This window comes from Scyliorhinus canicula, chromosome 1, assembly GCF_902713615.1.
Source record: "Scyliorhinus canicula chromosome 1, sScyCan1.1, whole genome shotgun sequence".
Classification (NCBI taxonomy): Eukaryota; Metazoa; Chordata; class Chondrichthyes; order Carcharhiniformes; family Scyliorhinidae; genus Scyliorhinus; species Scyliorhinus canicula.
The window spans coordinates 4,170,483-4,197,568 of record NC_052146.1 but is presented as its reverse complement, the minus strand read 5'-3'; the positions used below and the strand labels follow the sequence as shown (position 1 = coordinate 4,197,568).

The window sequence follows — 27,086 nt, the reverse complement described above, 5'->3', positions numbered from 1 at the left end:
TTGGTAGGAATAACAGCAAACGGGATTATTATTTAAACGATAAAATATTAAAGCATGCCGCTGTTCAGAGAGACTTGGGTGTGCTAGTGCATGAGTCACAGAAGGTTGGTTTACAAGTGCAACAGGTGATTAAGAAGGCAAATGGAATTTTGTCCTTCATTGCTAGAGGGATGGAGTTTAAGACTAGGGAGGTTATGTTGCAATTGTATAAGGTGTTAGTGCGGCCACACCTGGAGTATTGTGTTCAGTTTTGGTCTCCTTACTTGAGAAAGGACGTACTGGCGCTGGAGGGTGTGCAGAGGAGATTCACTAGGTTAATCCCAGAGCTGAAGGGGTTGGATTATGAGGAGAGGTTGAGTAGACTGGGACTGTACTCGTTGGAATTTAGAAGGATGAGGGGGGATCTTATAGAAACATTTAAAATTATGAAGGGAATAGATAGGATAGATGCGGGCAGGTTGTTTCCACTGGCGGGTGACAGCAGAACTAGGGGGCATAGCCTCAAAATAAGGGGAAGTAGATTTAGAACTGAGTTTAGGAGGAACTTCTTCACCCAAAGGGTTGTGAATCTATGGAATTCCTTGCCCAGTGAAGCAGTTGAGGCTCCTTCATTACATGTTTTTAAGGTAAAGATAGATAGTTTTTTGAAGAATAAAGGGATTAATGGTTATGGTGTTCGGGCCGGAAAGTGGAGCTGAGTCCACAAAAGATCAGCCATGATCTCATTGAATGGCGGAGCAGGCTCGAGGGGCCAGATGGCCTACTCCTGCTCCTAGTTCTTATGTTCTTATATATAGATAGATAGATAGAGAAATACAGCACAGAACAGGCCCTTCGGCCCACGATGTTGCGCCGAACTTTTGTCCTAGGTTAATCATAGAATTTTGGACAATTTGTCATGGCCAATCCACCCAACCTGCACATCTTTGGACTGTGGGAGGAAACCGGAGTACCCGGAGGAAACCCACGCAGTCACGGGGAGGATGTGTAGACTCCACACACACAGTGACCCATGTCGAAATTGAACTTGGGACCCTGGAGCTGTGAAGCAATTGTGCTATCCACAATGCTACCGTGCTGCCCTTAAGACGTTAACCTACACTGCCTTATTCTACCCTAATCCAAGTACCTATCCAATAGCCGTTTGAAGGTCCATAAATTTTCCGACTCAACTACTACCACAGGCAGTGCATTCCATGCCCCCACTACTCTCTGGGTAAAGAACCTACCTCTGACATCCCCTCTATATCTTCCACCATTTATCTTAAATTTATGTCCCCTTGTAATGGTGTGTTCCACCCGGGGAAAAAGTCTCTGACTATCTACTCTATCTATTCCCCTGATCATCTTATAAACCTCTATCAAGTCGCCCCTCATCCTTCTCCGTTCCAATGAGAAAAGGCCCAGCACCCTCAATCTTTCCTCGTATGACCTACTCTCCATTCCAGGCAACATCCTGGTAAATCTCCTTTGCACCTTTTCCAAAGCTTCCACATCCTTCCTAAAATGAGGTGACCAGAACTGCACACAGTACTCCAAATGTGGCCTGACCAAGGTTTTGTACAGCTGCATCATCACCTCACGGCTCTTAAATTCAATCCCTCTGCTAATGAACGCTAGCACACCATAGGCCTTCTTCACAGCTCTATCCACTTGAGTGGCAACTTTCAAAGAACAATGAACATAGACCCCAAGATCTCTCTGCTCCTCCACATTGCCAAGAACCCTACCATTAACCCTGTATTCCGCATTCAGATTTGTCCTTCCAAAATGGACAACCTCACACTTGTCAGGGTTAAACTCCATCTGCCACTTCTCAGCCCAGCTCTGCATTCTATCTATGTCTCTTTGAAGCCGACAACAGCCCTCCTCACTATCCACAACTCCACCAATCTTCGTATCATCTGCAAATTTACTGACCCACCCTTCAACTCCCTCATCCAAGTCGTTAATGAAAATCACAAACAGCAGAGGACCCAGAACTGATCCCTGCGGTACGCCACTGATAACTGGGCTCCAGGCTGAATATTTGCCATCCACCACAACTCTCTGTCTTCTATCGGTTAGCCAGTTTGTTATCCAACTGGCCAAATTTCCCACTATCCCATGCCTCCTTACTTTCTGCATAAGCCTACCATGGGGAACCTTATCAAATGCCTTACTAAAATCCATGTACACTACATCCACTGCTTTACCTTCATCCACATGCTTGGTCACCTCTTCAAAGAATTCAATAAGACTTGTAAGGCAAGACCTACCCCTCACAAATCCGTGCTGACTATCCCTAATCAAGCAATGCCTTTCCAGATGCTCAGAAATCCTATCCCTCAGTACCCTTTCCATTACTTTGCCTACCACCGAAGTAAGACTAACTGGCCTGTAATTCCCAGGGTTATCCCTATTCCCTTTTTTGAACAGGGGCACGACATTCGCCACTCTCCAATCCTCTGGTACCACCCCTGTTGACAGCGAGGACGAAAAGATCATTGCCAACGGCTCTGCAATTTCATTTCTTGCTTCCCATAGAATCCTTGGATATATCCCGTCAGGCCCGGGGGACTTGTCTATCCTCAAGTTTTTCAAAACGCGCAACACATCTTCCTTCCTGACAAGTATCTCCTCAAGCTTATCAGTCTGCTTCACGCTGTCCTCTCCAACAATATGGCCCCTCTCATTTGTAAATACTGAAGAAAAATACTTGTTCAAGACCTCTCCTATCTCTTCAGACTCAATACACAATCTCCCGCTACTGTCCTTAATCGGACCTACTCTCACTCTAGTCATTCTCATATTCTCACGTATGTGTAAAAGGCCTTGGGGTTTTCCTTGATCCTACCCGCCAAAGATTTTTCATGCCCTCTCTTAGCTCTCCTAATCCCTTTCTTCAGTTCCCTCCTGGCTATCTTGTATCCCTCCAGCGCACTGTCTGAACCTTGTTTCTTCAGCCTTACATAAGTCTCCTTCTTCCTCTTAACAAGACATTCAACCTCTCTTGTCAACCATGGTTCCCTCACTCGACCATCTCTTCCCTGCCTGACAGGGACATACATATCAAAGACACGCAGTACCTGATCCTTGAACAAGTTCCACATTTCACTTGTGTCCTTCCCTGACAGCCTATGTTCCCAACTTCTGCACTTCAATTCTTGTCTGACAGCATTGTATTTACCCTTCCCCCAATTATAAACCTTGCCCTGTTGCTCGTACCTATCCCTCTCCATTACTAAAGTGAAAGTCACAGAATTGTGGTCACTACCTCCAAAATGCTCCCCCACTAACAAATCTATCACCTGCCCTGGTTCATTACCAAGTACTAAATCCAATATGGCCTCCCCTCTGGTCGGACAATCTACATACTGTGTTAGAAAAGCTTCCTGGACACACTGCACAAACACTACCCCATCCAAACTATTTGATCTAAAGAGTTTCCACTCAATGTTTGGGAAGTTGAAGTCGCCCATGACTACTACCTTGTGACTTCTGCACCTTTCCAGAATCTGTTTCCCAATCTGTTCCTCCACATCTCTGCTGCTATTGGGGGGCCTATAGAACACTCCCAACAAGGTGACTGCTCCTTTCCTATTTCTAACTTCAACCCATATTACCTCAGTAGGCAGATCCCCCTCGAACTGCCTTTCTGCAGCTGTTATACTATCTCTAATTAACAATGCCACCCCCCCACCTCTTTTACCATCCTCCCTAATCTTGTTGAAACATCTATAACCAGGGACCTCCAACAACCATTTCTGCCCCTCTTCTATCCAAGTTTCCGTGATGGCCACCATATAGTGGCAGATGTAGATAGTGAGTTAAGGTTTTCCTATTTTTTTTCCCCAATTAAGGGGCAATTTAGCGTGGCCAATCCACCTACCCTGCACATCTTTGAGTTGTGCGGGCGAAACCCACGCAAACACGGGGAAAATGTGCAAACTCCACACGGACAGTGACCCAGGGCCGGGATTCGAACCCGGGTCTCAGCGCTGTATTCCCAGTGCTAACCACTGCGCCACCGTGCCGTCCTGGTTTTCCTATTATTTAAGAACTGTTTAACTGACAATTGTAAAAGTTATTTTTTTGTTATCGTGGTTAATTCTGTGTTAAATTAAAGTTTGTTTTAACACAATACATAGCAATTGGTCAGAGTCATCACTCCTGGGGTGAAGCATCCTTTCCTCGTCGCTTTGCAAATAGAAACATTAGTGGTTCCTGTCTGGTATCCTCACTAATTGGCCGACTGGTCCCTGGTACTCTGGCAAAATGCATTTGGTTGCACCACTAAAACATTTTGTGGGTGTCACTGGCTAGGCCAGCATTTATTGCCCATTCCTAATTGTCCTTTGGGTTGTGGGGGTGAAACCCACGCAGACACGGGGAGAATGTGCAAACTCTAACACGGACAGTAACCTAGAGCCGGGATCGAACCCGGGTCCTCAGCGCTGTAGTCCCAGTGCTGGGAGGGGGGGTGTAAATCAGCCTCTTGAACTGCTGCAGTCCATGTGATATAGGTGCACCCATAGTGCTGTTAGGGCGGGAGTTCCAGGACCCAGTGACAGTGAAGGAACAGCAATATTCCCGTAACAGCCTCCCCGGACAGGCGCCGGAATGTGGCGACTAGGGGCTTTTCACAGTAACTTCATTGAAGCCTACTCGTGACAAGTGATTTTCATTTCATTTCATACATTTCCAATTCCGGATAGTGGGTGACGTGGAGGGGAACTTCCAGGTGGTGGTGTTCCCATGCATCTACTGCACTTGTAGAGTGGTAGGTGGCAAAGGTAGCAGACTTGGAAGATGCTGTTGAAAGAGTCTTCGGAAATCGCAACAGTGCATCTTGTAGATAGCACTTCTGTGACATTGTGCTGGTAGTGAATGTTTTTGGTGGTGGGCTGTTTTGTCCTGGATGGTGTCAAACTTCTTGCGTTGTTCCGCAAGTGGAGGTATTTCATCACACTCCTGACTTGTGCCTTGTAGATGGTGGACAGGCTTTAGGGAGTCAGGAGGTAATTACTCACCATAAAATTCCCATCCCCTGACCTCTTGTAGGTACAGTATCTGCTCCAGTTCAGTCTCCGGTTAATGGTAACCCCCAGGATGATGGTGGGAGATTCAGTGATGGTGATGAATATCATGGGGAGGTGGTCAGATTCTCTCATTGGAAAGTCCTATGATAAGAATGCAAAATGTTTACACAGACGTTCAAGCATGTGCATTGCACTAGAATATAGGTAAAGTGCATGTGCAGAACCCACAAGCTCTACCACCATTTGTCTGTGGATACCCACACAAACATTACAGATTTAGACTGTCTAAACCTTGGCTCAGTTATATAAACGAAATGAAAATCGCTTATTGTTACAAGTAGGCTTCAAATGAAGTTACTGTGAAAAGCCCCTAGTTGCCACATTCCAGTGCCTGTTCGGGGAGGCTGTTACGGGAATAAGAGTTTAGCAGTAATTTGAGGTGAATGATAGATAACAAACCCGAAGAGGTGGTCAGAGTGAGGTTGTTGGTTTGAATGTTGGTTGCTGTGGTGTGTTGGTAATGTAAATAAGCAGAGTGATTAAGGTTATGGTAATGCACTGGTTATAGTACTAAACCAGTAATCCAGAGGCCAGGACTAATGATCTGGGCGTTCAAATCCCACCGAGACAACTGGGGTATTCAAATTCAGTTAATTAAGTAAAAGCAGGAATAAGTCTCTGGTATTGGTAACGGTGACTATTAAACTATTGTTGCAAAAACAAAATAGGCTCACATTAAGGAAGGAAATCTGCCATTCTTACCTGATCTAGCCTGGCCGACATATAATATGTAACCACAGAACTACAGCTACGTGGTTGACTCTCTCCTGAAGTGGTCTGGAAAACTATGTTGCATTGAAGAAAATGGCTCCCCACCAGCACTCTCGGTCAATTCGGGTTGGGGGATAAATGCTGATCACAGCGACCTGAGGTAATTAAAACCCCAGTGGTTGCTCTTACACTTTTACCATCCCTGAAAAGTAACTGCTCAACATGTGTTCGCCATGAGCAGAATTGTGGCTTGAAATTTTGATTTGCAGAAATGAGTGTCGCAAAATGAGCCCTCATCAAACAAATACGCCGAGGGAATCGAACACCAAGGGAGATATGTGATTTTGCAGGGAAAGCTTATGTTGGAGAAATGGACAACAAGCGAGGAATTTGAAGGGTGCATGACTTCGGGAGATGGGGCACTGCAATATTGTTGCTTTGCAGAGTGAAAATAACAGGTTTTTGAGCATAAAGAAATAAATTCATTTTATTTGCTGATTGCTGTTTTATTTGATTGCCCATTTCTAGCACAAAGAGAATTATGAAGATGAAGTGACGATCACTTTGGAAAAGGAGCACTTTATGGATGGGTTCTTCCATCAGGTAGGAAGTTGAAACTGGATGGGTGGGGGAGTTTTGATTTAACTGTAGGTATCATTTGCTCCTGTTATAGCTACTAATACTCGGCCGTGCGTAATTTTCTCTTCCCTTTGTCATTGTTCTTTGTTCCTTTCTACACTTTGAAGAGAATGAGGGCAACTTGTTACCAGTGCTGCTCTGTACCTATTTGTTTGTAAAAATATCTGAAAGCCACCAGTTCCCCATCTTACTGAGGAAGCCATGATGTGGAGATGCTGGCGTTGGACTGGGGTGAGCATAGTAAGAAGTCTTACAACACCAGGTTAAAGTCCAACAGGTTTGTTTCACATCACTAGCTTTCGGAGATAGTGATTTGAAACAGACCTGTTGGACTTTCACCTGGTGTTGTAAGACGTCTTACTGAGGAAGAGCACTAGTTTAAGCAGAAAATACTGGACAATTTCAACAGGTCTGACAGCATCTGTGGAGAGAGAAGAGAGCTAATGTTTTGAGTCTGGATGATTTTATCAAAGCCTCCACATCCACACATATGCACTAGTTCCCTTCTCTCTCCACAGATGCTGTCAGACCTGTTGAGATTGTCTGTTACTCTCTGTTTTTGTTGCAGAATCCAGCATCCGCAGTAATTTGCTATCGTTTATATAAGAGCACTGATTTGTCTTGTCAATCACTCCGAGGGCTGTGGGCCTCTGCTTGCAGCGTGAGAAGTCCAACAATGCCCCATGCCCTGGGCTCAACGAGAAGAGCTAATACCCGATTGGGTAAATATTGACGAGTGCTTTTTCAATTCAAAAGTCACTTCTCGAGAAGGGCCATCAAAAAAAAAATGGTTTAAGCAGGGGCCTCTGAAAGCACCGAATGCATTGTGTTTATATGTTACTGGCTGCGTTGTCAATTTGTGGTCCATTTATAATTGCCGTTTTCTGCTAATTCTAAGTTGGTGAACTGGCTATACAAATACAACTTGTAACTACAGAAAGGATTTGCGCTATAGGTTGAAGAAATCCGCGGATGCATTGACCGTATTGCTGAAAATGTGGAAGAAGTGAAGAAGAAGCATAGCATTATCCTATCAGCACCAAACCCGGAAGGGAGTAAGTAACAGATTGAACATGTTTGAGTTACAGCTGTGTTAATGTTATACAGATGTTCTGCTTGCAGATTGATATTCGTGTCATGTGGGTTATAAATTGCAGTAATGAAAAGCAGTTTGGCATTTAACCAGCTCCTTCCCACAGTTTAGGAAATGGTGGATCCTGCGCTATGACAGTGTGGAGCCTCCACTGTCTTGAAATGGATTCACGATGAAAGCTTTCATAAACAGGAAATAGATTTGTTGGGAAGTAGCTGTATTACAGCCAAGATTTTTCTGTAAATAACTGAAAACCACTTGATAGTAGGAACGCTGTCTCCAGGGAAGGAACTGTGTTAGTGAACCAGACCCAGCATATGGACTTAAATACACACACTCATTTTATAATGCTTCAGTACCCTGTAATGGTGACAGGACGATTCTGTTGCCCAGACTGGATTTCCAAAAACAGTAACACCCTGTCAACAGAACTTTGAATGCAGCCGAACGCACTCTGACTTGTGGCCTTAGCTGAAATAGTGGGATTTCATAATTTGGGTGTTGTAGTGATGCCTTTGGGTATATGAGAGCAGAAGGATGCAAATAATTTTGGTTTTTTTGGTAATTAGCTGAGATTGCAAGGTGTGAACAGGCCCACCTGATGGGTTATTTAGTCAATTTAAGCCACAATTTCATGCATTTGTCATGAACCCCTTCAGTACTTGGGCATGCACGCCGCAATTATTTGTGTTTCAGTCTCTACTGTTCCAGGTGACCTGGTGCAACAGCAAGTTCTGGTACGAGAATGTATTTCAGCTCTGCTGGCTAATTATATAAAATTAAATGTTACCATTTCCTCTAAAATTGTACATCTATTTTAGAATCTGTTAAGCTGATATTTCATCGCCACTCCACATTTGGCTGAATAGTTTTCTTATTGGTTAGCCTTGTAGTCCCATCAGGATAGAAGAGTAAGGGGTGATCTAACTGAGATGTTTAAGATGGTTAAAGGATTTGATAGGACACCTGTTAATTATTCATGATGTGGATGTTGAAATAGTTTCTTTTTTTTTTAAATAATTTTTATTGAAATTTTTCGATACAAACATTTACCCCTACTACATTTTAAATTATAACACAACAAATCCCCCCTGGAAAATCCTCCCCACGCCCTCCCCCGCGCGCCCCCCCCCCCCCCCCCCCCCCCCCCCCCCCGGCGCTATCAGTCTAGCAGCCAAACCGTTTTTCCCTTTCTGCCGATGGCCTCGGGCAGTCATTGCCCGCGACCCCCCCGCTGACGTGCTCCCTTCGTTGCTATCCCCTTCCCCCCCCCCCCCCCCTTTCTCCCCGGGTTGCTGCTGTTTCGGCCTCCAGTTTCTATCTCTGATCCAGAAAGTCAAGGAAGGGCTGCCACCGCCGGAAGAACCCCTGTACCGACCCTCTCAGGGCGAATTTGATTCTTTCCAATTGGATGAAGCTTGCCATGTCGTTTAACCAGGTGTTAACACTTGGTGGCCTTGTGTCCCTCCACTGAATCAAGATCCTTCTCCGAGCTACCAAGGACGCAAAGGCCAATATTCCGGCCTCCCTTGTCTCCTGTACTCCTGGCTCCACCCCAACCCCAAAAATCGCTAGCCCCCACCCTGGTTTGACCCTGGTTCCCACCACTCTCGATACCGTCCCCGCCACCCCCTCCCAGAACTCTTCCAGTGCCGGACACATCCAGAACATATGTACATGGTTCGCAGGGCTTCCCGAACACCTAACACACCTGTCCTCACCCCCGAAGAACCGACTCATCCTAGTCCCCGTCATATGGGCTCTGTGCAGCACCTTAAATTGGATGAGGCCCAACCTTGCGCACGACGACGACGAATTGACCCTCTCTAGGGCATCCGCCCATGTCCCATCTTCTATCTGCTCTCCCAGCTCCGCTTCCCACTTGTCTTTCAGCTCCTCTATCGGTACCTCCTCCACCTCCTGCATTATTTTGTAGATGTCCGAGACCTTCCCTTCTCCGACCCAGACCCCTGATAGCACCCTATCACTCGCCCCTCTATCGGGAAGCAAGGGAAATCCTTCCACCTGTCGTCTGGCAAATGCCTTCACCTGCAGGTATCTAAACGTGTTCTCCGGGGGGAGCTCAAATTTCTCCTCCAGCTCTCCCAGGCTCGCAAACCTCCCCTCTATGAACATGTCCCTCAGTTGCCTGATGCCCGCCCTGTGCCAGCTCTGGAATCCCCCGCCAGTGTTCCCCGGGACAAATCTGTGGTTCCCCTCAGTGGCGCCGCCATCAGACCCCCCACTTCCCCCCTGTGTCGCCTCCACTGCCCCCAGATTTTAAGGGTGGCCGCCACTACCGGACTCGTGGTATACCTTGTGGGGGGGAGCGGCCATGGTGCCGTTACTAGCGCCCCCAGGCTTGTATTGCCGCAGGACGCCCTCTCCATACGTTTCCAAGCTGCCCCCTCCCCCTCCATCACCCACTTGCGCACCATCGATGCGTTCGCCACCCAGTAGTATCCGGAAAGATTGGGTAGCGCTAATCCTCCACTGTCCCTACTCCGTTCCAAGAAAATCCTTCTCACTCTAGGGGTGCCATGCGCCCACACATAGCCCATAATGCTGCTAGTTACCTTCTTGAAGAAGGCCCTCGGGAGGAAGATGGGCAAGCACTGGAACAGAAACAAGAACCTCGGGAGGACCGTCATTTTGACTGACTGCACCCTCCCTGCTAGCGACAGCGGTACCATGTCCCACCTCTTGAACTCCTCCTCCATCTGCTCCACCAGCCTTGAAAAGTTCAGCTTGTGGAGGGTCCCCCAGTTCCTTGCCACCTGCACCCCCAAGTACCTGAAGCTCTTTACTGCTCTCTTAAAGGGGAGCCGCCCAATTCCCTCCCCCTGATCTCCCGGGTGTATCACAAAGACCTCACTTTTACCCACATTTAATTTATATCCCGAAAAATCCCCAAACTCCGCTAGTATTTCCATTACCTCCGGCATTCCCCCTTCCGGGTCCGCCACGTTGAAATAGTTTCTAATGACAAATCTCTACTAGACGGTAAATAGGAGGGAACAGTATACAGAAGCATGGCCCAGGGATATGCACGTTGATACCTCAAAATTAAAATGCTTTCATATACATCCTATAATCATGAAACTGCTATACTTCTGTAGTTGAGAGAGCTATCCCTTTTGGGCTTCACACCTGGTACTGTCGTTTTATGCTGGCAGACTCATTAAGGGAACAAACATTACAGAACCAAACAGAAAGGATGGTATCTGGTGAGCAAATCTGCTTTCAAAGAACTACTGCCAAGAAACCCTTACAATTACTAAAAGTACCGAGTACTGAAAGATAAATGAAAAACATATTCAATAACCAATCAACTTTGATGCTACCGCTCGCTCACGCTGTCTCTCTTCTCCCCTACCCTATAACCCATCGCTGCCCCTTTTGCCCCCCCCCCGCCCCCCCCCCCTCCATTCAAGAGCATGAAATCCATTGCACGTGTCCCCCTCTTCCATTCTGAAGAAGTCATATTGAACTCCACGTTAGCTGTTTTTCCCACAGCAGATGCTGTCAGATCTGAGTTTCTTCACCCCCCCCCCCCCCCCCCCCCCCCCCCCCCACCCCCACCCCCCGAAGCTCAGTCAAGAACTCGCAATTGTGTGGCAGTAGGCAGAGAGCCAATGCTACTGGACATGAGAACTTCATAAGAAACATCATGTACAATTCTCCCTGACTTTAGTCCATTTTCTGCCACTTTGAAGAAACAAAGACAGTCTTGTGTTTCAATAGCTTCTTTCAATAGTACCTCGGCATACTTGCAGCCAATGAAATACTTTGAAGTGTAATATAGCACAATTCCATAATCGGCATTAGAATCTGCATGTCTGCCCCGAAATGAGGTATGAATTTACGAATCATTATGAAGTAGAAATGGGGACGGCACGGTGGCGCAGTGGTTAGCAGTGCTGCCTCACGGTGCTGAGGTCCCAGATTCGATCCCGGCTCTGGGGTCACTGTCCGTGTGGAGTTTGTACATTCTCCCCGTGTTTACGTGGGTTTTGCCCCCCAACCCAAAGATTTGCAGGCTAGGTCGATTGGCCACGCTAAATTGCCCCTTAATTGGAAAAAATTAATTGAGTGCTCTAAAGTTTTAAAAAAATGAAGGAGGAATGAACTACTGTAACCTATAGAGGGAATATTAGATTTATTGTATTTCAGAATCTCTGACATTTTGCTTTTCCCACCTGAACCTGTATGGCCAGACAAATTATCCCATGTATCTTTTGGTAGAATGAGTTTGGCTCGTGTGTTGTGTCGAGATGAGCATCTGGCTTGTTCAGTGGCATTGGAACCCAGAGACGTGGATGTAATTTATAAATCTTCTGTTGATTGAAGCAAAGGACATTCTTGACCGACGATCTGAATGTGGCGATGATAGGAGTGCGGAACTCCCTGCCACAGAAAGCAGTAGGTCCTCACTCATAGCTCCAAATCTGATTGATTTTGAGTTCGACCAGGGTATGAAAGGCAATGGAGCCAAGGTGGGTGGAAGTGGTTAAGCTGCGGTTCTGCGCTGATTTGACGGAATGTTGGAACAGGCGCGAGAGGCTGAGTGTCTCCTCTTGTTCTGAGGTATTCTGCATGAATTTGAGCATATGATAAAGGAACCAGAGTAGGTCATAAGACCGCCTGAATCTGCTCCCCTACTATTCAATACATCACAGTGACTCTTCGACCTGAACTTTGCTTTCCGGCATAGCCCCATATTTCTGATTCCCTTTGTTGCCCTCAGTCTGACAATATATGCACGATAATAGCTTTGCCATCATTTGTTGTCAGCATTATAATTGGCATAGCACAGAACTGCTGAGTTATTTCGCATCTGCATATTTTACCTTGGTGTCCAGGAAGCATCGAGATAGTGTGTTTTTCTCCCTGAATTGGAGAATCTGCAGCTGACAGCCAGTGTGGGAGAAGGCTGGCTGACAGATAAAACCTAGATGTGTCAGACCTACGCAAATATATGACAGGGACTCTGGGGAAGTATGTTCAACAGTGATGCTGCAAAATAAAAGAAGAAGTTCTTCTCTCTTCCTCATTTTAAATAAAGTGACTTTACAGGAGCTGCACTGAAATGAAATGAAAATTGTTTACTGTCACAAGCAGGTTTCAATGAAGTTACTGTTAAAAGCCCCTAGTCGCCACATTCCGGCGCCTGTTCAGGGAGGCTGTTACGGAAATCGAACCGTGCTGCTGGCCTGCTTGGTTTGCTTTCAAAGCCAGCAATTTAGCCCTGTGCTAAACAGCCCCGAAATCCGATTCGTTCTACTTTTTACCTTCGCGTACTGATTGTGTCCGAGAAGTCATGTGACTACCTAAAAATAACTACTTCACATAGTTTTATTAGTTTCAGCAATAATTGATCTGGTCCGTTTTGGTTCTTGATTGAGTAATCACAGCTTTTTGAAACTTGGTCATTGTAGGGCCTGCACTGGTCCACCTCATGTTATGCTTTCTTTAAACCCAATCAATATGCCAGACATGCCTGAGCTACCATTCATTGCATCAAGCTCTCCCTTCTCCTCAGTGTTCATCCCAGCTGGAGGAAATATGAGTTTGGTCAGAAAGCTGAGAGAAGGCAATGTGAGCTAAGACCATTTTAAAAAGGGTGCACGGACAGAGAGGCCCTGCAAGCCTGCGCCGATCACGTGTCCTATCTGGACCAACTCCTTCTATACCCCGTCTGCTCATGTGCCTATCCAGATAAGTCTTAACGGTCGCTAACGTATCTGCCTCAACCACCTCACTTGGCAGTGCATTCCAGGCCACCGCCACCCTCTGACTAAAAAAACTTCCCCCGCACATCTCTGCTGAACTTCTCATAATCCACCGATTAAAATTGTTCTGCTTACCCCATTCAAATTCAGCATAAGTCTGTCCCAGCTGTTTCCTTAAATTCCCAAACTTTTGCCAAAATGCCTCCAGAACTAATTCATGTGCACATAGAATAGCCTCTTTGACCTTGTCACAATCCCGAGACCCCCCCTGACAAGGAAGCATAAACTTTCTGTGCCACCCCATCAATTTACTCTGCGGGGGTAATGTACACTTTTTGACCACTCCATTTGGGTTGCTATTTTCTCAAATGCCATTAAAAATGCCTCTACTTCCTTTTCTTCAAAGTTTGGTAGGACCTGTATAAACTTAAGCATAACCCCATTGGGTTCTGTTCTAGGGTTAAGCTCCCCTTTGGCGCCTGGCTGCTCCCTTGTCATTTCCTGTGATTAAAGCTGGAACTCTTCCTTTTGCCTTTTCCTCTCCATAATTCCAGCTTCCCCATTTGCGTTTGAAAAGCTCCATCTCTTTCTTTTTGCTGCATCTCCAATTGTTTTACCTGTAATTGGAACTTTGCTCATTCCATTGATTTTTGCCACGATCCAGGCCGTGTCTGGCATCTCTCTCTCAAATTCAAATGCTGAGTGATCACTTCAATTATCTCTACCTTCCTAGCTTTCACCCACACCTCCATTTATAATTCACTTGCCAATTCAGTTAACTTGTCCTTTCAAAGCCCTTGTAAATAAACCAAAGACAGGCCCTCCACCTGAAGAAAAGCCTGAGCAGCTTCCAGAGTGACCCTACCTCTTTTTAATAAATGCTGTATCCCAAATCGTCGCTGTCTGCAGTTCCAAAGATGACCAAACTATGCTCCCAAACTATGTTACGACACCCTGGGCCAGTGCACGCTCAATTCCAGCCCCACTTGACCTGGAGTCTCAACACCGGAAATTAACAATTCCTGAGGTCTTTGGCTGCCCAATAACTACAGTCACTAGGTTTGTAAATTGAAACACAATTAACTTTTATTATTAACAGTAATTGTAATTAAATAGGCAACAAATACAGCTGGTTAACTATCTAATCTCTAACGCCCCCCCCTTAACTTGCCCCACCCTCTATGCATATATACAGAGTGAAAGGGGGGGGGGTGAAATAATGCTTAAAGTAAGAGCATAAGAGTTTTTGATTCAGATGGACGTCTCCCAGTTAGTTGTTTCTTCAGTTTAGGCTTTTAGATGGGTGATCTCTTTTCTTTCACCTTGTGATGGTGTTCAGTGTAGACTCTCAGAATTAGCAGGCAGCCACTATTCGAGTGAGTGAGACACCTCTTTTCAGGGTTCAGAATCTTCTGCCTTCAGATAGGCAGCAGACCGAGAGAGAGCTGCTTCCACCTTGAGGGTCCAGTGATTTCTCTTGGGCTCGCTCTGGAAAATTCCACTTCACGGGAATCAATCGCTGTTGTTCGCTGGGCAGAACACTTTCCCTGGCCAATCCATTGGCCACCAGCTAACCAATCGAAATAAACCCCTCCAATCTCTCGGGTGCCATAAAGTCTGGGCTCTTCTGGCCAAAACACACAACTTTATAACAGTGGACTGTTCCTTTCTTCCTCTGCTCAACTTAAAGGTATGTCTCTGTTGACGACCCATGGACCAAAAACGATAAAGACAAAATAAAAGAAATAAGAACTAAGGGAATCAGCAGGAAGGGCCCTGACTAATGGTTTTGACATTTTGGAATTATGCTCAATGTACTGAATGCTGGATAGAAGTTCTTCAGATGCTTCAGATCTGTTTCTTCTGTAAATCAGAGGATGCTGCGCTAAATAGGGAGTTTTATCCCATATAGAGTGCATTATTAAAGTGCAGTTAAGGCCATGGGTCCAATTGCTGTGCCTTTAGGTTAGTTAGAGGCCAAATGATATCTGGAACCGCCCTAGAAAAATTGGAAGAAGTGAGGAAATGACTGACACTTGAGAACTTTGTTCAGATAGCAGAAGATCTCTTCGTTATTAACAGGAAGTTGATCCTCGATGTTATTCTGCCGTTAACCTTTTAAAGCTGCAGTTTCATTAAGTGACGGTATAGAGTTGGTTCCATTGATGCAGCTGGACTCAGTGATTTCTGGATGCTGAGCTGAAGCTATCAATTTTCAAAGTTGCAGGCAAATTCTCTCTGCCTGGTGCACAGCTCATATTGCACCAGTGAGTCATACTCTGCAGCATTCTGTACCTCAACACACATCTAAATGCAAAAGGCAACATGATCACAAAAGTTGCAAGTGAACATAGCATCGCAATACGAAATTGGTTCTTGATTGCTTTGGCAATATTTTATTGATACTGTTGGAATCCTGTGATCACACTCGGGGGCAATCCACCGACAACAGTTTCTATTTGTACACATGTTTTAGAACCATGATGCACTTGTCCAACACCAGAAAGATAGGATGCAGATTTCTCCGTGCCAGGACTGTCAAGTGAGTGTGGTTGCTGTTGGACATTAACCAGCTTAACCAATGCCGCTTACCGACACAGCACTGGTAAACAGAGGGATAGCTGCATAAATGCAAGGAAGTTAAAGCCAGCCTTTGAACGTCACAAGTTGAGCCTCAATTAGAATATTGCGTCCAGTTCTGTGCACCACAATTTAGGCAGGATGGCAAGACCTTGGAGAAGGTACAGATGAGACTTACCAGAATGGTAACAGAATGCAGGACTTCAGTTTAAAGCAAGATTTAATTGAGGCAGGTGCAGCAAGCAATTAGGAAGGTGAATTGCATGTTGGCCTTTATTACAAGAGGATTTAGAGTACGGAAATAAAGTTGCCTTGTTACAATTGTACAGGACTCTGAGACCACATCTGGAATACTGTGTCGTTTACGTCTCCATGTTGATGGAAAGTTATACTTGCACTGGAGACGTTGCAGTTAAGATTCACTAAATTGGTACTTGGGACGAGAGGGAATGTTTCAATGAGGTCAACTCATTCTTCCAAGATTTGTGCATATGGGTGGCACAGTGGCTAGCACTGCAGCCTCACAGCGTCAAGAGACCTGGGTTCAATTCCGACCCTGGGTGACTGTCTCTGTGGAGTCTGCACGTTCTTCCCGTGTCTGCGTAGATTTCCTCCGGGTGCTCCATTAATCCAAAGATGTGCAGATAAGGTGGATTGCCCATGACCAATTGCTCCTTACTGTCCAAAGATGTGTAGGTTAGGTGGGGTTATCAGGTTACAGGGACGGGGCAGAGAGTAGGCCTAGCTAAGGTGCTCTTTCAGAGGGCTGGTGCAGACTCGATGGGCTGAATGGCGGCCTCTTGCACTGTAGCAATTCTATGATTTTGAAAAGGCTTGATCGGGTCCTCCCCGTGTGTGCGTGGGTTTCCTCCGGGTGCTCCGGTTTCCTCCCACAGTCCAAAGATGTGCGGGTTAGGTGGATTGGCCATGCTAAATTGCCCGTACTGTCCTAAAAAAAAAGTAAGGTTAAGGGGGGGGGTTGTTGGGTTACGGGTACAGGGTGGATCCGTGGGTTTGAGTAGGGTGATCATTGCTCGGCACAACATCGAGGACCGAAGGGCCTGTTCTGTGCTGTACTGTTCTATGTTCTATGGGTGTCCTGTGAGATTGTTTCCACTGGTCGAGGGATTTCCAACACGGGCGCAGTCTCATTAGGGCAGAACATTTAGGACTGAGATGAAGAGGGGCTGGTTTAGCTCACAAGGCTAAATCGCTGGCTTTTACAGCAGACCAAGCAGGCCAGCAGCACGGTTCGATTCCCGTACCAGCCTCCCCGGACAGGCGCCGGAATGTGGCGACTAGGGGCTTTTCACAGTAACTTCATTGAAGCCTACTCGTGACAAGCGATTTTCATTTTCATTCATTTCAAGAGAAATTGCTTAGCTCAGCAGCAAATCTTTGGAATTCTCTGCCGCAGAGAGTTGCGGATGTTCCATTGTTGAATATATTTAAGGCCGAGGTGCACAGATTTTTTGTGCCTCAGGGAGCAAAAAAAACAAAGAAAGGTACAGCACAGGAACAGGCCCTTCGGCCCTCCAAGTCTGTGCCGACTATGCTGCCCGTCTAAACTAGAGTCTCCTCCGCTCCCGGAATTGAGGGATAAGGGGAGTGAGCCAGCAACTGGAACTGAGGTCCACGTTCAGCTATGATTGATTGTATTGGATGGCGGAGTAGGCTGGACTGGGTGGGATGTTCCTGCTGTTGGGTGGCAGTGGGATTCTCTGATCCTGCCAGCAGGACACACCTGCCCGTGGGTTGCCCAGCAGCATAGGGTGGTTTCAATAGGAAATCCCATTGACAAGTGGCCAGAGTAGAGAATCTTGCTGCTAGTGAACTGCGCGGCTAAACTCTCCATCCACTCGAGCAGCGGTAGTCGGGCGGAACTGCATCGGAGAATCCCGGCCCTTTTGTCTGGTCTTCTCGTCTCTTCTTGTATTAAATACAGAGGTATTTTGATGGAGACAGGAGGGTTGGTAACCAGAGGACACGACCATTGGCAAAAGACCAAGAAGGGGAACAAAAACACAACACTGGACAATCTCAGCAGCTCTGACAGCATCTTTGGAGAGAGAACGTTTCGAGTCTGGATGATTCTTTATCAAAGCTGGAGAGAAGATGAGAACTAGGAGCAGGAGTAGGCCATCTGGCCCCTCGAGCCTGCTCCGCCATTCAATGTGAGCGGGACTAGGGTCAGATTTATACTGTTTTGGGGGAGGGGGACGCAGGGGGGGAATGATAGAGGGCCAGCGATAGAGATTGACAAAGATGTTGGTAACCGAAAGACAAAGGGGAATGTAAATGGTGGCGATAATGACTAAGACGGGTGCTGCTAGTGAAATGAAATGAAATGAAAATCGCTTATTGTCACGAGTAGGCTTCAATGAAGTTACTGTGAAAAGTCCCTAGTCGCCACATTCCGGCACCTGTCCGGGGAGGCTGGTATGGGAATCGAACCGTGCTGCTGGCCTGCTTGGTCTGCTTTAAAAGCCAGCGATTTAGCCTGGTGAGCTAAACCAGCCCCTCGTGGCACATTAAGGGATTAAAATGTATTTCATAGAATCCCTGGGGTGCAGATGGAGGCTATTCGGCCCATCGAGTCTGCACCGACCCTTCAAAAGAGCACCTTACCCCAGGTCCGCCCCGCCCAATCCCTGTAACCTAACCTGCACATCCCTGGACACTAAGGGCAAGTTAGCATGGCCAATCCACCTAACCTGCACATCTTTGGACTGTGGGAGGAAACTGGAGCACCCGGAGGAAACCGGGGAGAACATGCAAACTACGTGGACAAGGCCGAAATCGAACGTGGGTCCATGGCTCTGTGAGACAGCAGTGCTAACCACTGTGCCACTATGGCGCCCAACAAGGCGTTCAGTCAGCAGATTTGAATCAGACTGTCAGTTATCTATATTCAGTCACTATCTAACACACTTGGAATTTTCTAAATAGAGGCGGGCTTGTGGTGCAGTATCCCTGTCTCGGAGCCAGAAACTCCAGGTTCTAGTCCCACCCCAGGATTTGATGGCCAAGGAAAGTGTGTCCATAACTTGACTAAACAGGTTGAGTGTCCATCAACCTACAAATCCTTCCAACCCGCAACAACGGCAGATGGTAGAAGCGGGAGAGGTTCCTGGAGCAGTCCCCCTCAAGCTGTCGTCTCTGGCTCAGAATCAGAGAATTTACAGTGCAGAAGGAGGCCATTCGGCCCATTGACTCTGCACTGGCCCTTAGAAAGAGCACCCTACTTAAGCCCACGCCCTATTTCCGTAACCCGACCTACCTTTCGGCCACTAAGGGACAATTTAGCATGTCCAATCCACCTAACCTGCACGTCTTTGGACTGTGGGAGGAAACCGGAGCACCCGGAGGAAACCCGTGCAGACAGACAGTCACCTGAGACGGGAATCGAACCCGGGTCCCTGGTGCTGAAAGGCAGCAGTGCTAACCACTGTGTCACCATGGCCACCCTATCAGGCTTCAGGCCATTGACCTGTTCCAAGGAAGATTTGCTATGGTAAACAGACATAAGCATGCGCTCCATCCACCTCGTCAGCCTCTAGATGTTGGAGATCTGCTAAGTCTGAGAGTTTTCTGAAGACCAGCTGCATTACAAACAGGGATGATATCTCTCGTCAGTTTCCTGATCGTAACCCAGCAACACTAAAGTTGTAGCAACCCAATCATCGCTTGTTTATGGCAGAACAAATAAGCAGTGTGTCAAAGGACAACCTGGAACAGGGGACAGATGGCCCAAGTGGGGTGGGGGGAGGGGAGACAATGGTGAGGGGAAAATGGATGGATGGAAGAAATGAAAACGAATGGTAGAATTAAAAATGGGGTGAAAGTGGAGGAGAGAGAGTTCACAGTCTGAAGTTGTTGAACTCAATGTTCAGTCCGACAGGCTGTAACGTGACTAATCGGTAGATGAGGTGCTGTTCCTCTAGTTTGCTCTGGGCATCACTGGAGGATGGCGCAGTGGTTGGTACTGCTGCCTCACCACGCCAGGGACCCAGGTTCAATTCCAGCTTTGGGTGACTGTCTCTGTGGAGCTTTCACATTCTCCCCGAGTCTGATCGGGTTTCCTCCGGGTCCTCCGATTTCCTCCCACAGTCCAAAGATGTGCAGGTTAGCTGGATTGGCCGTGATAAATTGCCCTTAGAGTCCAAATTTCCCTTAGTGTTAGGTGGCGTTACTGGGTTATGGGGATAGGGTGGAGGTATGTGCTTGGGTAGGGTGCTCTTTCCAAGAGCCGGTGCAGACTCAGTGGGCCGAATGGCCTCCTTCTGCACTGTACATTCTATGTAAATTCTATCTATGTAAATATGAGCGGGGCGAAGGAACTGGGACAATGGGGTGGAATCCTTACCGGTGTTCAGTAGAAGAATCCACTCCCGATGCTGGAATCTGTCCCAAGTTTCCATTGCTCTGCATGTCATCATGGAGCCCATTTAAATGATCTCCCCTGCCATTCCTTTCAGCTGGGATAGTTTGCTAGCTGTTTAGCCGTACTGTGTTGTACTTGGCCGAGTCTGATTCTGAGCAGTACACCGGCCAAATACTGTACTGCATTGCATGGTTCTAGTGAGTCAGCTGCAATATGTTTCACAGGTTTATTAAAATGAGTCTGTCCTGTCTTACCAGACCCAATGGGCCTTTCAGTGATGTGTGTACTCCTTGTGCCATCTGCCCTGCCTTGTTTTAGTGGGACTGCGCATGGCAGTGCAGCTGGGGGATCCTCTTGTGGCCATCTTGAGCAAATCTGTTAACCTTCATCCGAATGTCTTTCAGCACAGCAGCTCAAAATCCAAAATAGATTTTAAACTTTAATGCCGTGTGTTTCAGAGTTTGATTGCATTTCTCTATTGGCCTCAAAAGTTTTAATTAAGCCTGGGCTTCAACTAGCTAATTTATTGGAGAGCGTTTTGGTTTAAGTCACTGCATCCTGAACACTTACAGATCTGTACATTCAGAAGACTTGCAGATTCTAAAACTCCCCAGAGTTATTAGTATTTCAGTTTACAAGTTTCTTCACTTCATCCACGTGAGTGAAAGAAACTTGGATGTTGAATTTTTGATGGTTTTTATTTCAGGCAGCTGATGAACTGCTATAAATATGTTACAATTGTTCTGTTGTTGGGATCTCTTCCTGGGGGGAAAAAAAGCAACAGCTCATGTGAGCAGAAATGGAATCATTAACGACTGTTAGTATTTAGTCACTTTGAAGAAAAAGCATTGTTTAGCCAGATAGCGCATATTCATAATAAAAACCACAGTTGAAATGTGATAATATTTATGTATTAAAATTTGAGTTTTTTGATTGCTTTGAGGAGATTAATGTTTGAGATGGTATAAATCATCCCACACCAGGGGCTGGTTTAGCTCACCAGGGGCTGGTTTAGCTCACCAGGGGCTGGTTTAGCTCACTAGGGGCTGGTTTAGCTCACTAGGGGCTGGTTTAGCTCACTAGGGGCTGGTTTAGCTCACTAGGGGCTGGTTTAGCTCACTAGGGGCTGGTTTAGCTCTCTAGGGGCTGGTTTAGCTCACTAGGGGCTGGTTTAGCTCACTAGGGGCTGGTTTAGCTCACTAGGGGCTGGTTTAGCGCTCTAGGGGCAGGTTTAGCTCTCTAAGGGCTGGTTTAGCTCACTAGGGGCTGGTTTAGCTCTCTAGGGGCTGGTTTAGCTCTCTAGGGGCTGGTTTAGCTCACTAGGGGCTGGTTTAGCTCTCTAGGGGCTGGTTTAGCTCACTTGGAGCTGGTTGAGCTCACTTGACTAAATCGCTGGCTTTTAAAGCAGACCAAGCAGGCCAGCAGCACGGTTCGATTCCCTTACCAGCCTCCCTGGACAGGCGCCGGATGTGGCGACTAGGGGCTTTTCACAGTAACTTCAATGAAGCCTACTTGTGACAATAAGCGATTTTCATTTCATTTTGATTTTTCATCTGCAAATGGCTAATCAGGGATCATTGCATCATCACCACTTCCATAATCTCTCCATTCATTTTAATGAGCAGAAAATGTTTCCTTTATACTTGAATGCGAGGTTATGACGGTGGAAACTGACTGGTGATGAGGACCAGGTACGTGGTACCACAAAGCAGGCAGGTAGGGTTGGGGTGTAACCCAATGGTTCACCTGGGGAGAAAATGGGTCTTTGGATACCAGGCTGGGGTGGCAGGGGATCACTCCCAAGGACGGTAGACCCCGGAGCTGGCAGTACAGTCAGATCTCAATAACCTCCAGTACTCCCAACACCCCCCCCCCCCCCCCCCCCACTCCCCGGAACTCCTTCCTCCTCTATTACCCTCACTTCTCGCATCTCTCAGCCCACCTCGGTGCTAGCAAATCCCTTGACTGCATTCCAAATTTTCTCTAATCCCACAATCAACCACCAATGCTCCCAAATCTTTAGAACTCGCTCACAATGAAAATGAAAAAATGAAATGAAAATCGCTTATTGTCACGAGTAGGCTTCAATGAAGTTACTGTGAAAAGCCCCTAGTCGCCACATTCCGGCGCCTGTCCGGGGAGGCTGGTACGGGAATCGAACCGTGCTGCTGGCCTACTTGGTCTGCTTTAAAAGCCAGCGATTTAGCTCAATGAGTTAAACCAGCCCCAGGTGTCAGATGTTCTGGGTGTTCCTGGAACTATTCATCCCCTCCACAGGCCCGAAGATATAGCTGGACCCTGTACCAGCACCAGAAAATTGAAGGGACCCCCCCCCCCCGCCCGAGTGCTGATATCAGTGTCTCTGGTAACCGGATTATGCTCAACATTGCACATTCTTATAAAAACGCCAGCTCACTGAGAAATACCACAGAAGGTTTGATTAGTAATGTTAACTTGCTTCCTGTGACACTTTCACCACTTTGTTAATTCCAGTATGAAATAACAGCTGTGATTGTGAGTGAAGCACAGGAAATAAGCTGGTCCATTAAATAATGGCGAAATCCACACGTTTGTGAGTATGGAAACGTTGGTTGAATGAAGTTGTGTAATTTTGCTTTGTCATCACAAGTTGGGATGGTACATTAATACTGGTGGGTGTAATGTAAGATGGAGCGTGAAAATGTGACACAGTCAAATGGATTAAGATACAAGTTCTGATGACAAAAAAATCAGTAACTCAGCAACAATCCAAACCGTGCTGGTAAAACGCAGCAGGTCTCACAGCATCTGCGAAAGAGAAACTGTTGGCAGTCCAATATGACTCCTTCAATACTTTATTTCCAGTCTCCAGATGATTATTTTGCTTTTATTTTAGTCAGTCTGAAGCCTTCTGAGCACAATTATCCTCTGTGTAGGTGTACACGTTGCTCTATACGTGGGCCACAACATTTACTGTGTAGAAAACACCTATCTGCAAAGGTATTATGTCTGCAAGTTTTATCGCTGAATAAATATTGTCTGGCTTGTTAATTTAAGGATATTTTTACATATAACCCACACTGTAATTAATGACGGGTGTTGGAATTGGCATGCATGTCAGTGGAGCAGTGCAGTGGCATACAGTTTTATTTTATAATCTTCATTGTCACAAGTAGGCATACATTAACACTGCAATGAAGTTAAGAAAAGCCCCTAGTTGCCACATTCCGGCGCCTGTTCAGGTACACAGAGGGTGAATTCAGGATCCAATTCACCTAACGTCTTTCGGGACTTGTGGCAGGAAACCGGAGCACCCGGAGGAAACCCACACAGACACTGGGAGAACGTGCAGACTCCGATCAGACAGTGACCCAAGCCAGGAATCGAATCTAGGACCCTGGAGCTGTGAAGCAACCGTGCTAGCCACTGTGCTACCGTGCAGCCCGATGGGAGGTTGTGGCCTCCAGATCCTGTGATGTCTCATCTCATTGGGTCACTGTGGGCAAGGAAACGTCCAACTGAGGGCAGACGTTAGGCTGTAATCAGCTGATGAATCAGTGCCATGTTGAATACCACTTGGGAGAAACATTGACGGTGGTAAGGTATAAGGAACTGGACATGGTTATAAGTGAGGGATATTTGTATTTGTGGGTGTTAGGAACAAGACATAACCTTAGGTTTGAATGGTACTGTTTTATTTCTCTGTTAAGAAGGCTGAAAACTGGATTTAGTTTCATTTTTATTTTGAGATGGACCAGGAAGTCATCAGGTTCTGTTTGCACGCGTACATTTTTAATCAGGTTTTACGACTCTTGAAGTGAAGGGATTGGTTACCAAGGCATTTGTAGTTTAGTGAAGTTAAACCAAACACAATGTAAAAAGAAACTGCTGTTGCCTAGCAACAGATGATCAGAGAACAGACCGAGACACGGAGACACCAGAAAAACAGTTTTAGTTTCAACTGGTATTAATATTCCAAAGAGTGAAGACCGACTCTAGCTGCAAATGATGCCAGACTGCTAAAGAAATGAGTTGGAAGAAACTTTTGTAGTGCTTGAAAGTTAAAGTAATGAATTTAATGAGTTTTCTGGATCTCAAGAGAGATAGCAATTGTGGAAGGACTTCTTCTAATGTTCAGATGGCTGCTGGAAAAATTCCTTTTTATTTGCAACTGAACCAGTTTTATCCTTGGTGTGGAAGTAGTGATGCCTCTTCACTGGTGTTGTCTGTAAGGGTATTGCTGGGGTAAAAGGGATAGCGTGAGTTTGTATCACTTTTCTTGGTGTCTGCATTGAAATCTTTCCAACCTTTTTTGTTGCCTAGTGTAATGTGGTTGCTTTCTTTTTCATTCAATACATTTTTTTATCTTTTAGTTAAGTCAACCGCAGACGCCTGTGAATCTGTTCAGTAAACAACCTCCAAGGTTTTAAAAACAATTTTAAAATTCTGATCTATCAAGCTAGTTCTTCTGGGAACTGACCTGCCCACTAACAACATCAGCTGGCATCATAACAAAGGGTGCGCAATGTACTCTGGCTGGAGGACTTTAATGTTCATCATCCAGGCTGTCTCAGTACTGGCAGAGTCCTGAAAGACATGTAACTATCTGACTATGCAGCAGGTGGGGAGAAAACTGACAGAAGGCACTAGTAGATAGATCCAGAACAGACTGAGCAGCTCAAAATTGGACAGCCATGAAACATTGTGGGCTGTTAGCAGTAGAATTATATTCAACTACAATCTGTAATGCATAGTCTGGCATAATCCTTGGTCTAACATGGCCACCAAGTCAGGGCATCAGCCCTGGTACAGGGGGAAATGGAGTGTATTCCAGAAGTACCGAAAGAAAATGCAAATCAGTGGAGGTAGCATGCAATGGGCAGAGGAAAGCGATCCCACAACAAACAGATCAGATCAAAGCTCTGCAGATCGACCAAACCCATCCAAACATGAATAGTGGTGGACAATTAAACCCTACCTGGACGATGATGGCACAGCACCACACATCAGTGCAAAAGACCAGGGTAAAGGGTCTGCAACCATCTTGCTACGGGTGACCAGGTTTTCAAAAGCAGGACACATTGGAAGGCCATGGGAAGGTGGGCTCCCTGATGATTGGCATGTTGGGTGACGAATGGCAGGAGTCCAGGGGAGGGGCAGTTGAAGGTGGGAGTATTTCCAAACAGTGTTGGAACCCCATTCTGTAGCTCATTTAGCTACAGGTAGCTACAGGCAGTGCCCCTCCACCAGGGCACTGCCTGTAGAAAGGTCCTAACAACTCATATAGGAGGAAGGATACAGGTCTGCTGATAGCAATACAATGCAATGTGATGGCTAGCTGCAAAAAGGACAAATATTTCCACTGGTCCTCAACTCCTCTCTCGCTCTCTCTCTCTCTCTCTCTCCAACCACCACCGCGCACCTTTTATATTTGACAAAATGGGGAAAGGTGAAAACCAAGACATTGTTTTTCGGAGATTGTCAAGACCTTGGGACACTCGATGAAAAATCAAGACTGTCCCACCAGAGCTGGGACATCTGGTCACCCATTGTATCGATATAGTTTGAGGGATCAGACACATTAAGTTAAAGGATGTTTCTCTGTTGTTCTATCAAGCCACTTGTGCATTAAACACTTTGTCTTCCCATTTGTTTGGAAGGTTAAATATGCCTACATGCTCCAGATCCTGCTCTCATTTCCATTTGAGAAGTGGAGAGTGGAAAGGGTGACGATATAGCACAGTTGCTTCACAGCTCCAGGTTCGATTCCCGGCTTGGGTCACTGTCTGTGCGGAGTCTGCACGTTCTCCCCGTGTCTGCGTGGGTTTCCTCCGGGTGCTCCGGTTTCCTCCCACAGTCCAAAGATGTGCAGGTTAGGTGGATTGGCCATGCTAAATTGCCCCTTCATGTCCAAAAAGGTGAGTTAGGGTTACTGGGTTACGGGGATAGGGTGGAGGCGTGAGCTTAAGTAGGGTGCTCCATCTAGGAGCCGGTGCAGACTTGATGGACCGAATGGCCTCCTTCTGCACTGTAAATTCTATGATGATTATTTATGTTGTGGGACTGAAATGTTTTTCCAATGACCTTCATCTCTGGGATAAAGTGGGTTAAGCTCAGACAGTGAGCCAGTTCACAGCGAGGGTTCCTGTACAGTAAGGCTGATTCTCAATGACCACCCCTTGTTGCTGCAGTTACTTATTGGCAACCAGAGGTGGGGAGTCTTGTGCTGATGCTCCTCTTCCTCCTCCAAGCCTCACGGCAGTCAGATCATTTACACCTGCTCACAGCAAAATGCAGAGATATCCTGTATCCGAAACCCTGGGGGCACATAGTGTAAAGTAAATAACATGGCTGGGAAAGATGTTTCACCGAATGATAAAGACGGTACCTGGAAATATTCTTTTTGACAGGCTCACCAAAAAACTAGGTAAACAGTGCGAGCAACTAGACTTCGAGCTAAAGGTCGATGGGGTTTTTAAGAAGTGCAGTTTCTGGATGTGTTGTGTTTGGATGGGATAAAGGATGCGTACCTGTAACAGGAGGAGTCCTGGTCTCTCTCAGTAATACAGCAGCTGTGCATTAAGCCATCGAGTAACTTGGTACAAAGTATTTTGTCTTAAACTTTTCCATCATTAGGTTGAAGTCATTCTGACCGTTTCCCCTCCTGTTTCCCGTAAGACGTTTCAGGTGGCAGGAACCGGCTATTGTACATAACCCCCTATGGGGCGAACACTTGCCTCGTCACCATAGCAGCACCCCTTTGAAAGAAAGACCGGTAGTTCACCAGCATCTTTCATGAGCTCAGGGTGTCCCATAGAGCTTTATAGCCAGTTGAAGCACTTTCTGAAGTTTCATCAGTGGGTGTATTGAAGACCTGTTGTATTAAA

The 27,086-nt window shown here is 46.4% G+C and overlaps 1 protein-coding gene across 3 annotated transcripts in view; it reads left to right on the top strand.

Moving 5' to 3' along the window:
- Nucleotides 1-27,086, top strand: part of LOC119969010 (syntaxin-2-like) — a 100,760-nt gene that overhangs the window by 13,008 nt on the left and 60,666 nt on the right. For all 3 annotated transcript variants that reach the window (XR_005461295.1, XR_005461292.1, XM_038802162.1), the window contains exons 2-3: nucleotides 6,321-6,395; nucleotides 7,387-7,486. Coding sequence is in view for 1 of the 3 variants with exons in the window: in XM_038802162.1 (XP_038658090.1) it covers nucleotides 6,321-6,395; nucleotides 7,387-7,486 (175 nt within the window). In the remaining 2 variants the exon portion in view is untranslated. The remainder of the gene's footprint in view (nucleotides 1-6,320; nucleotides 6,396-7,386; nucleotides 7,487-27,086) is intronic.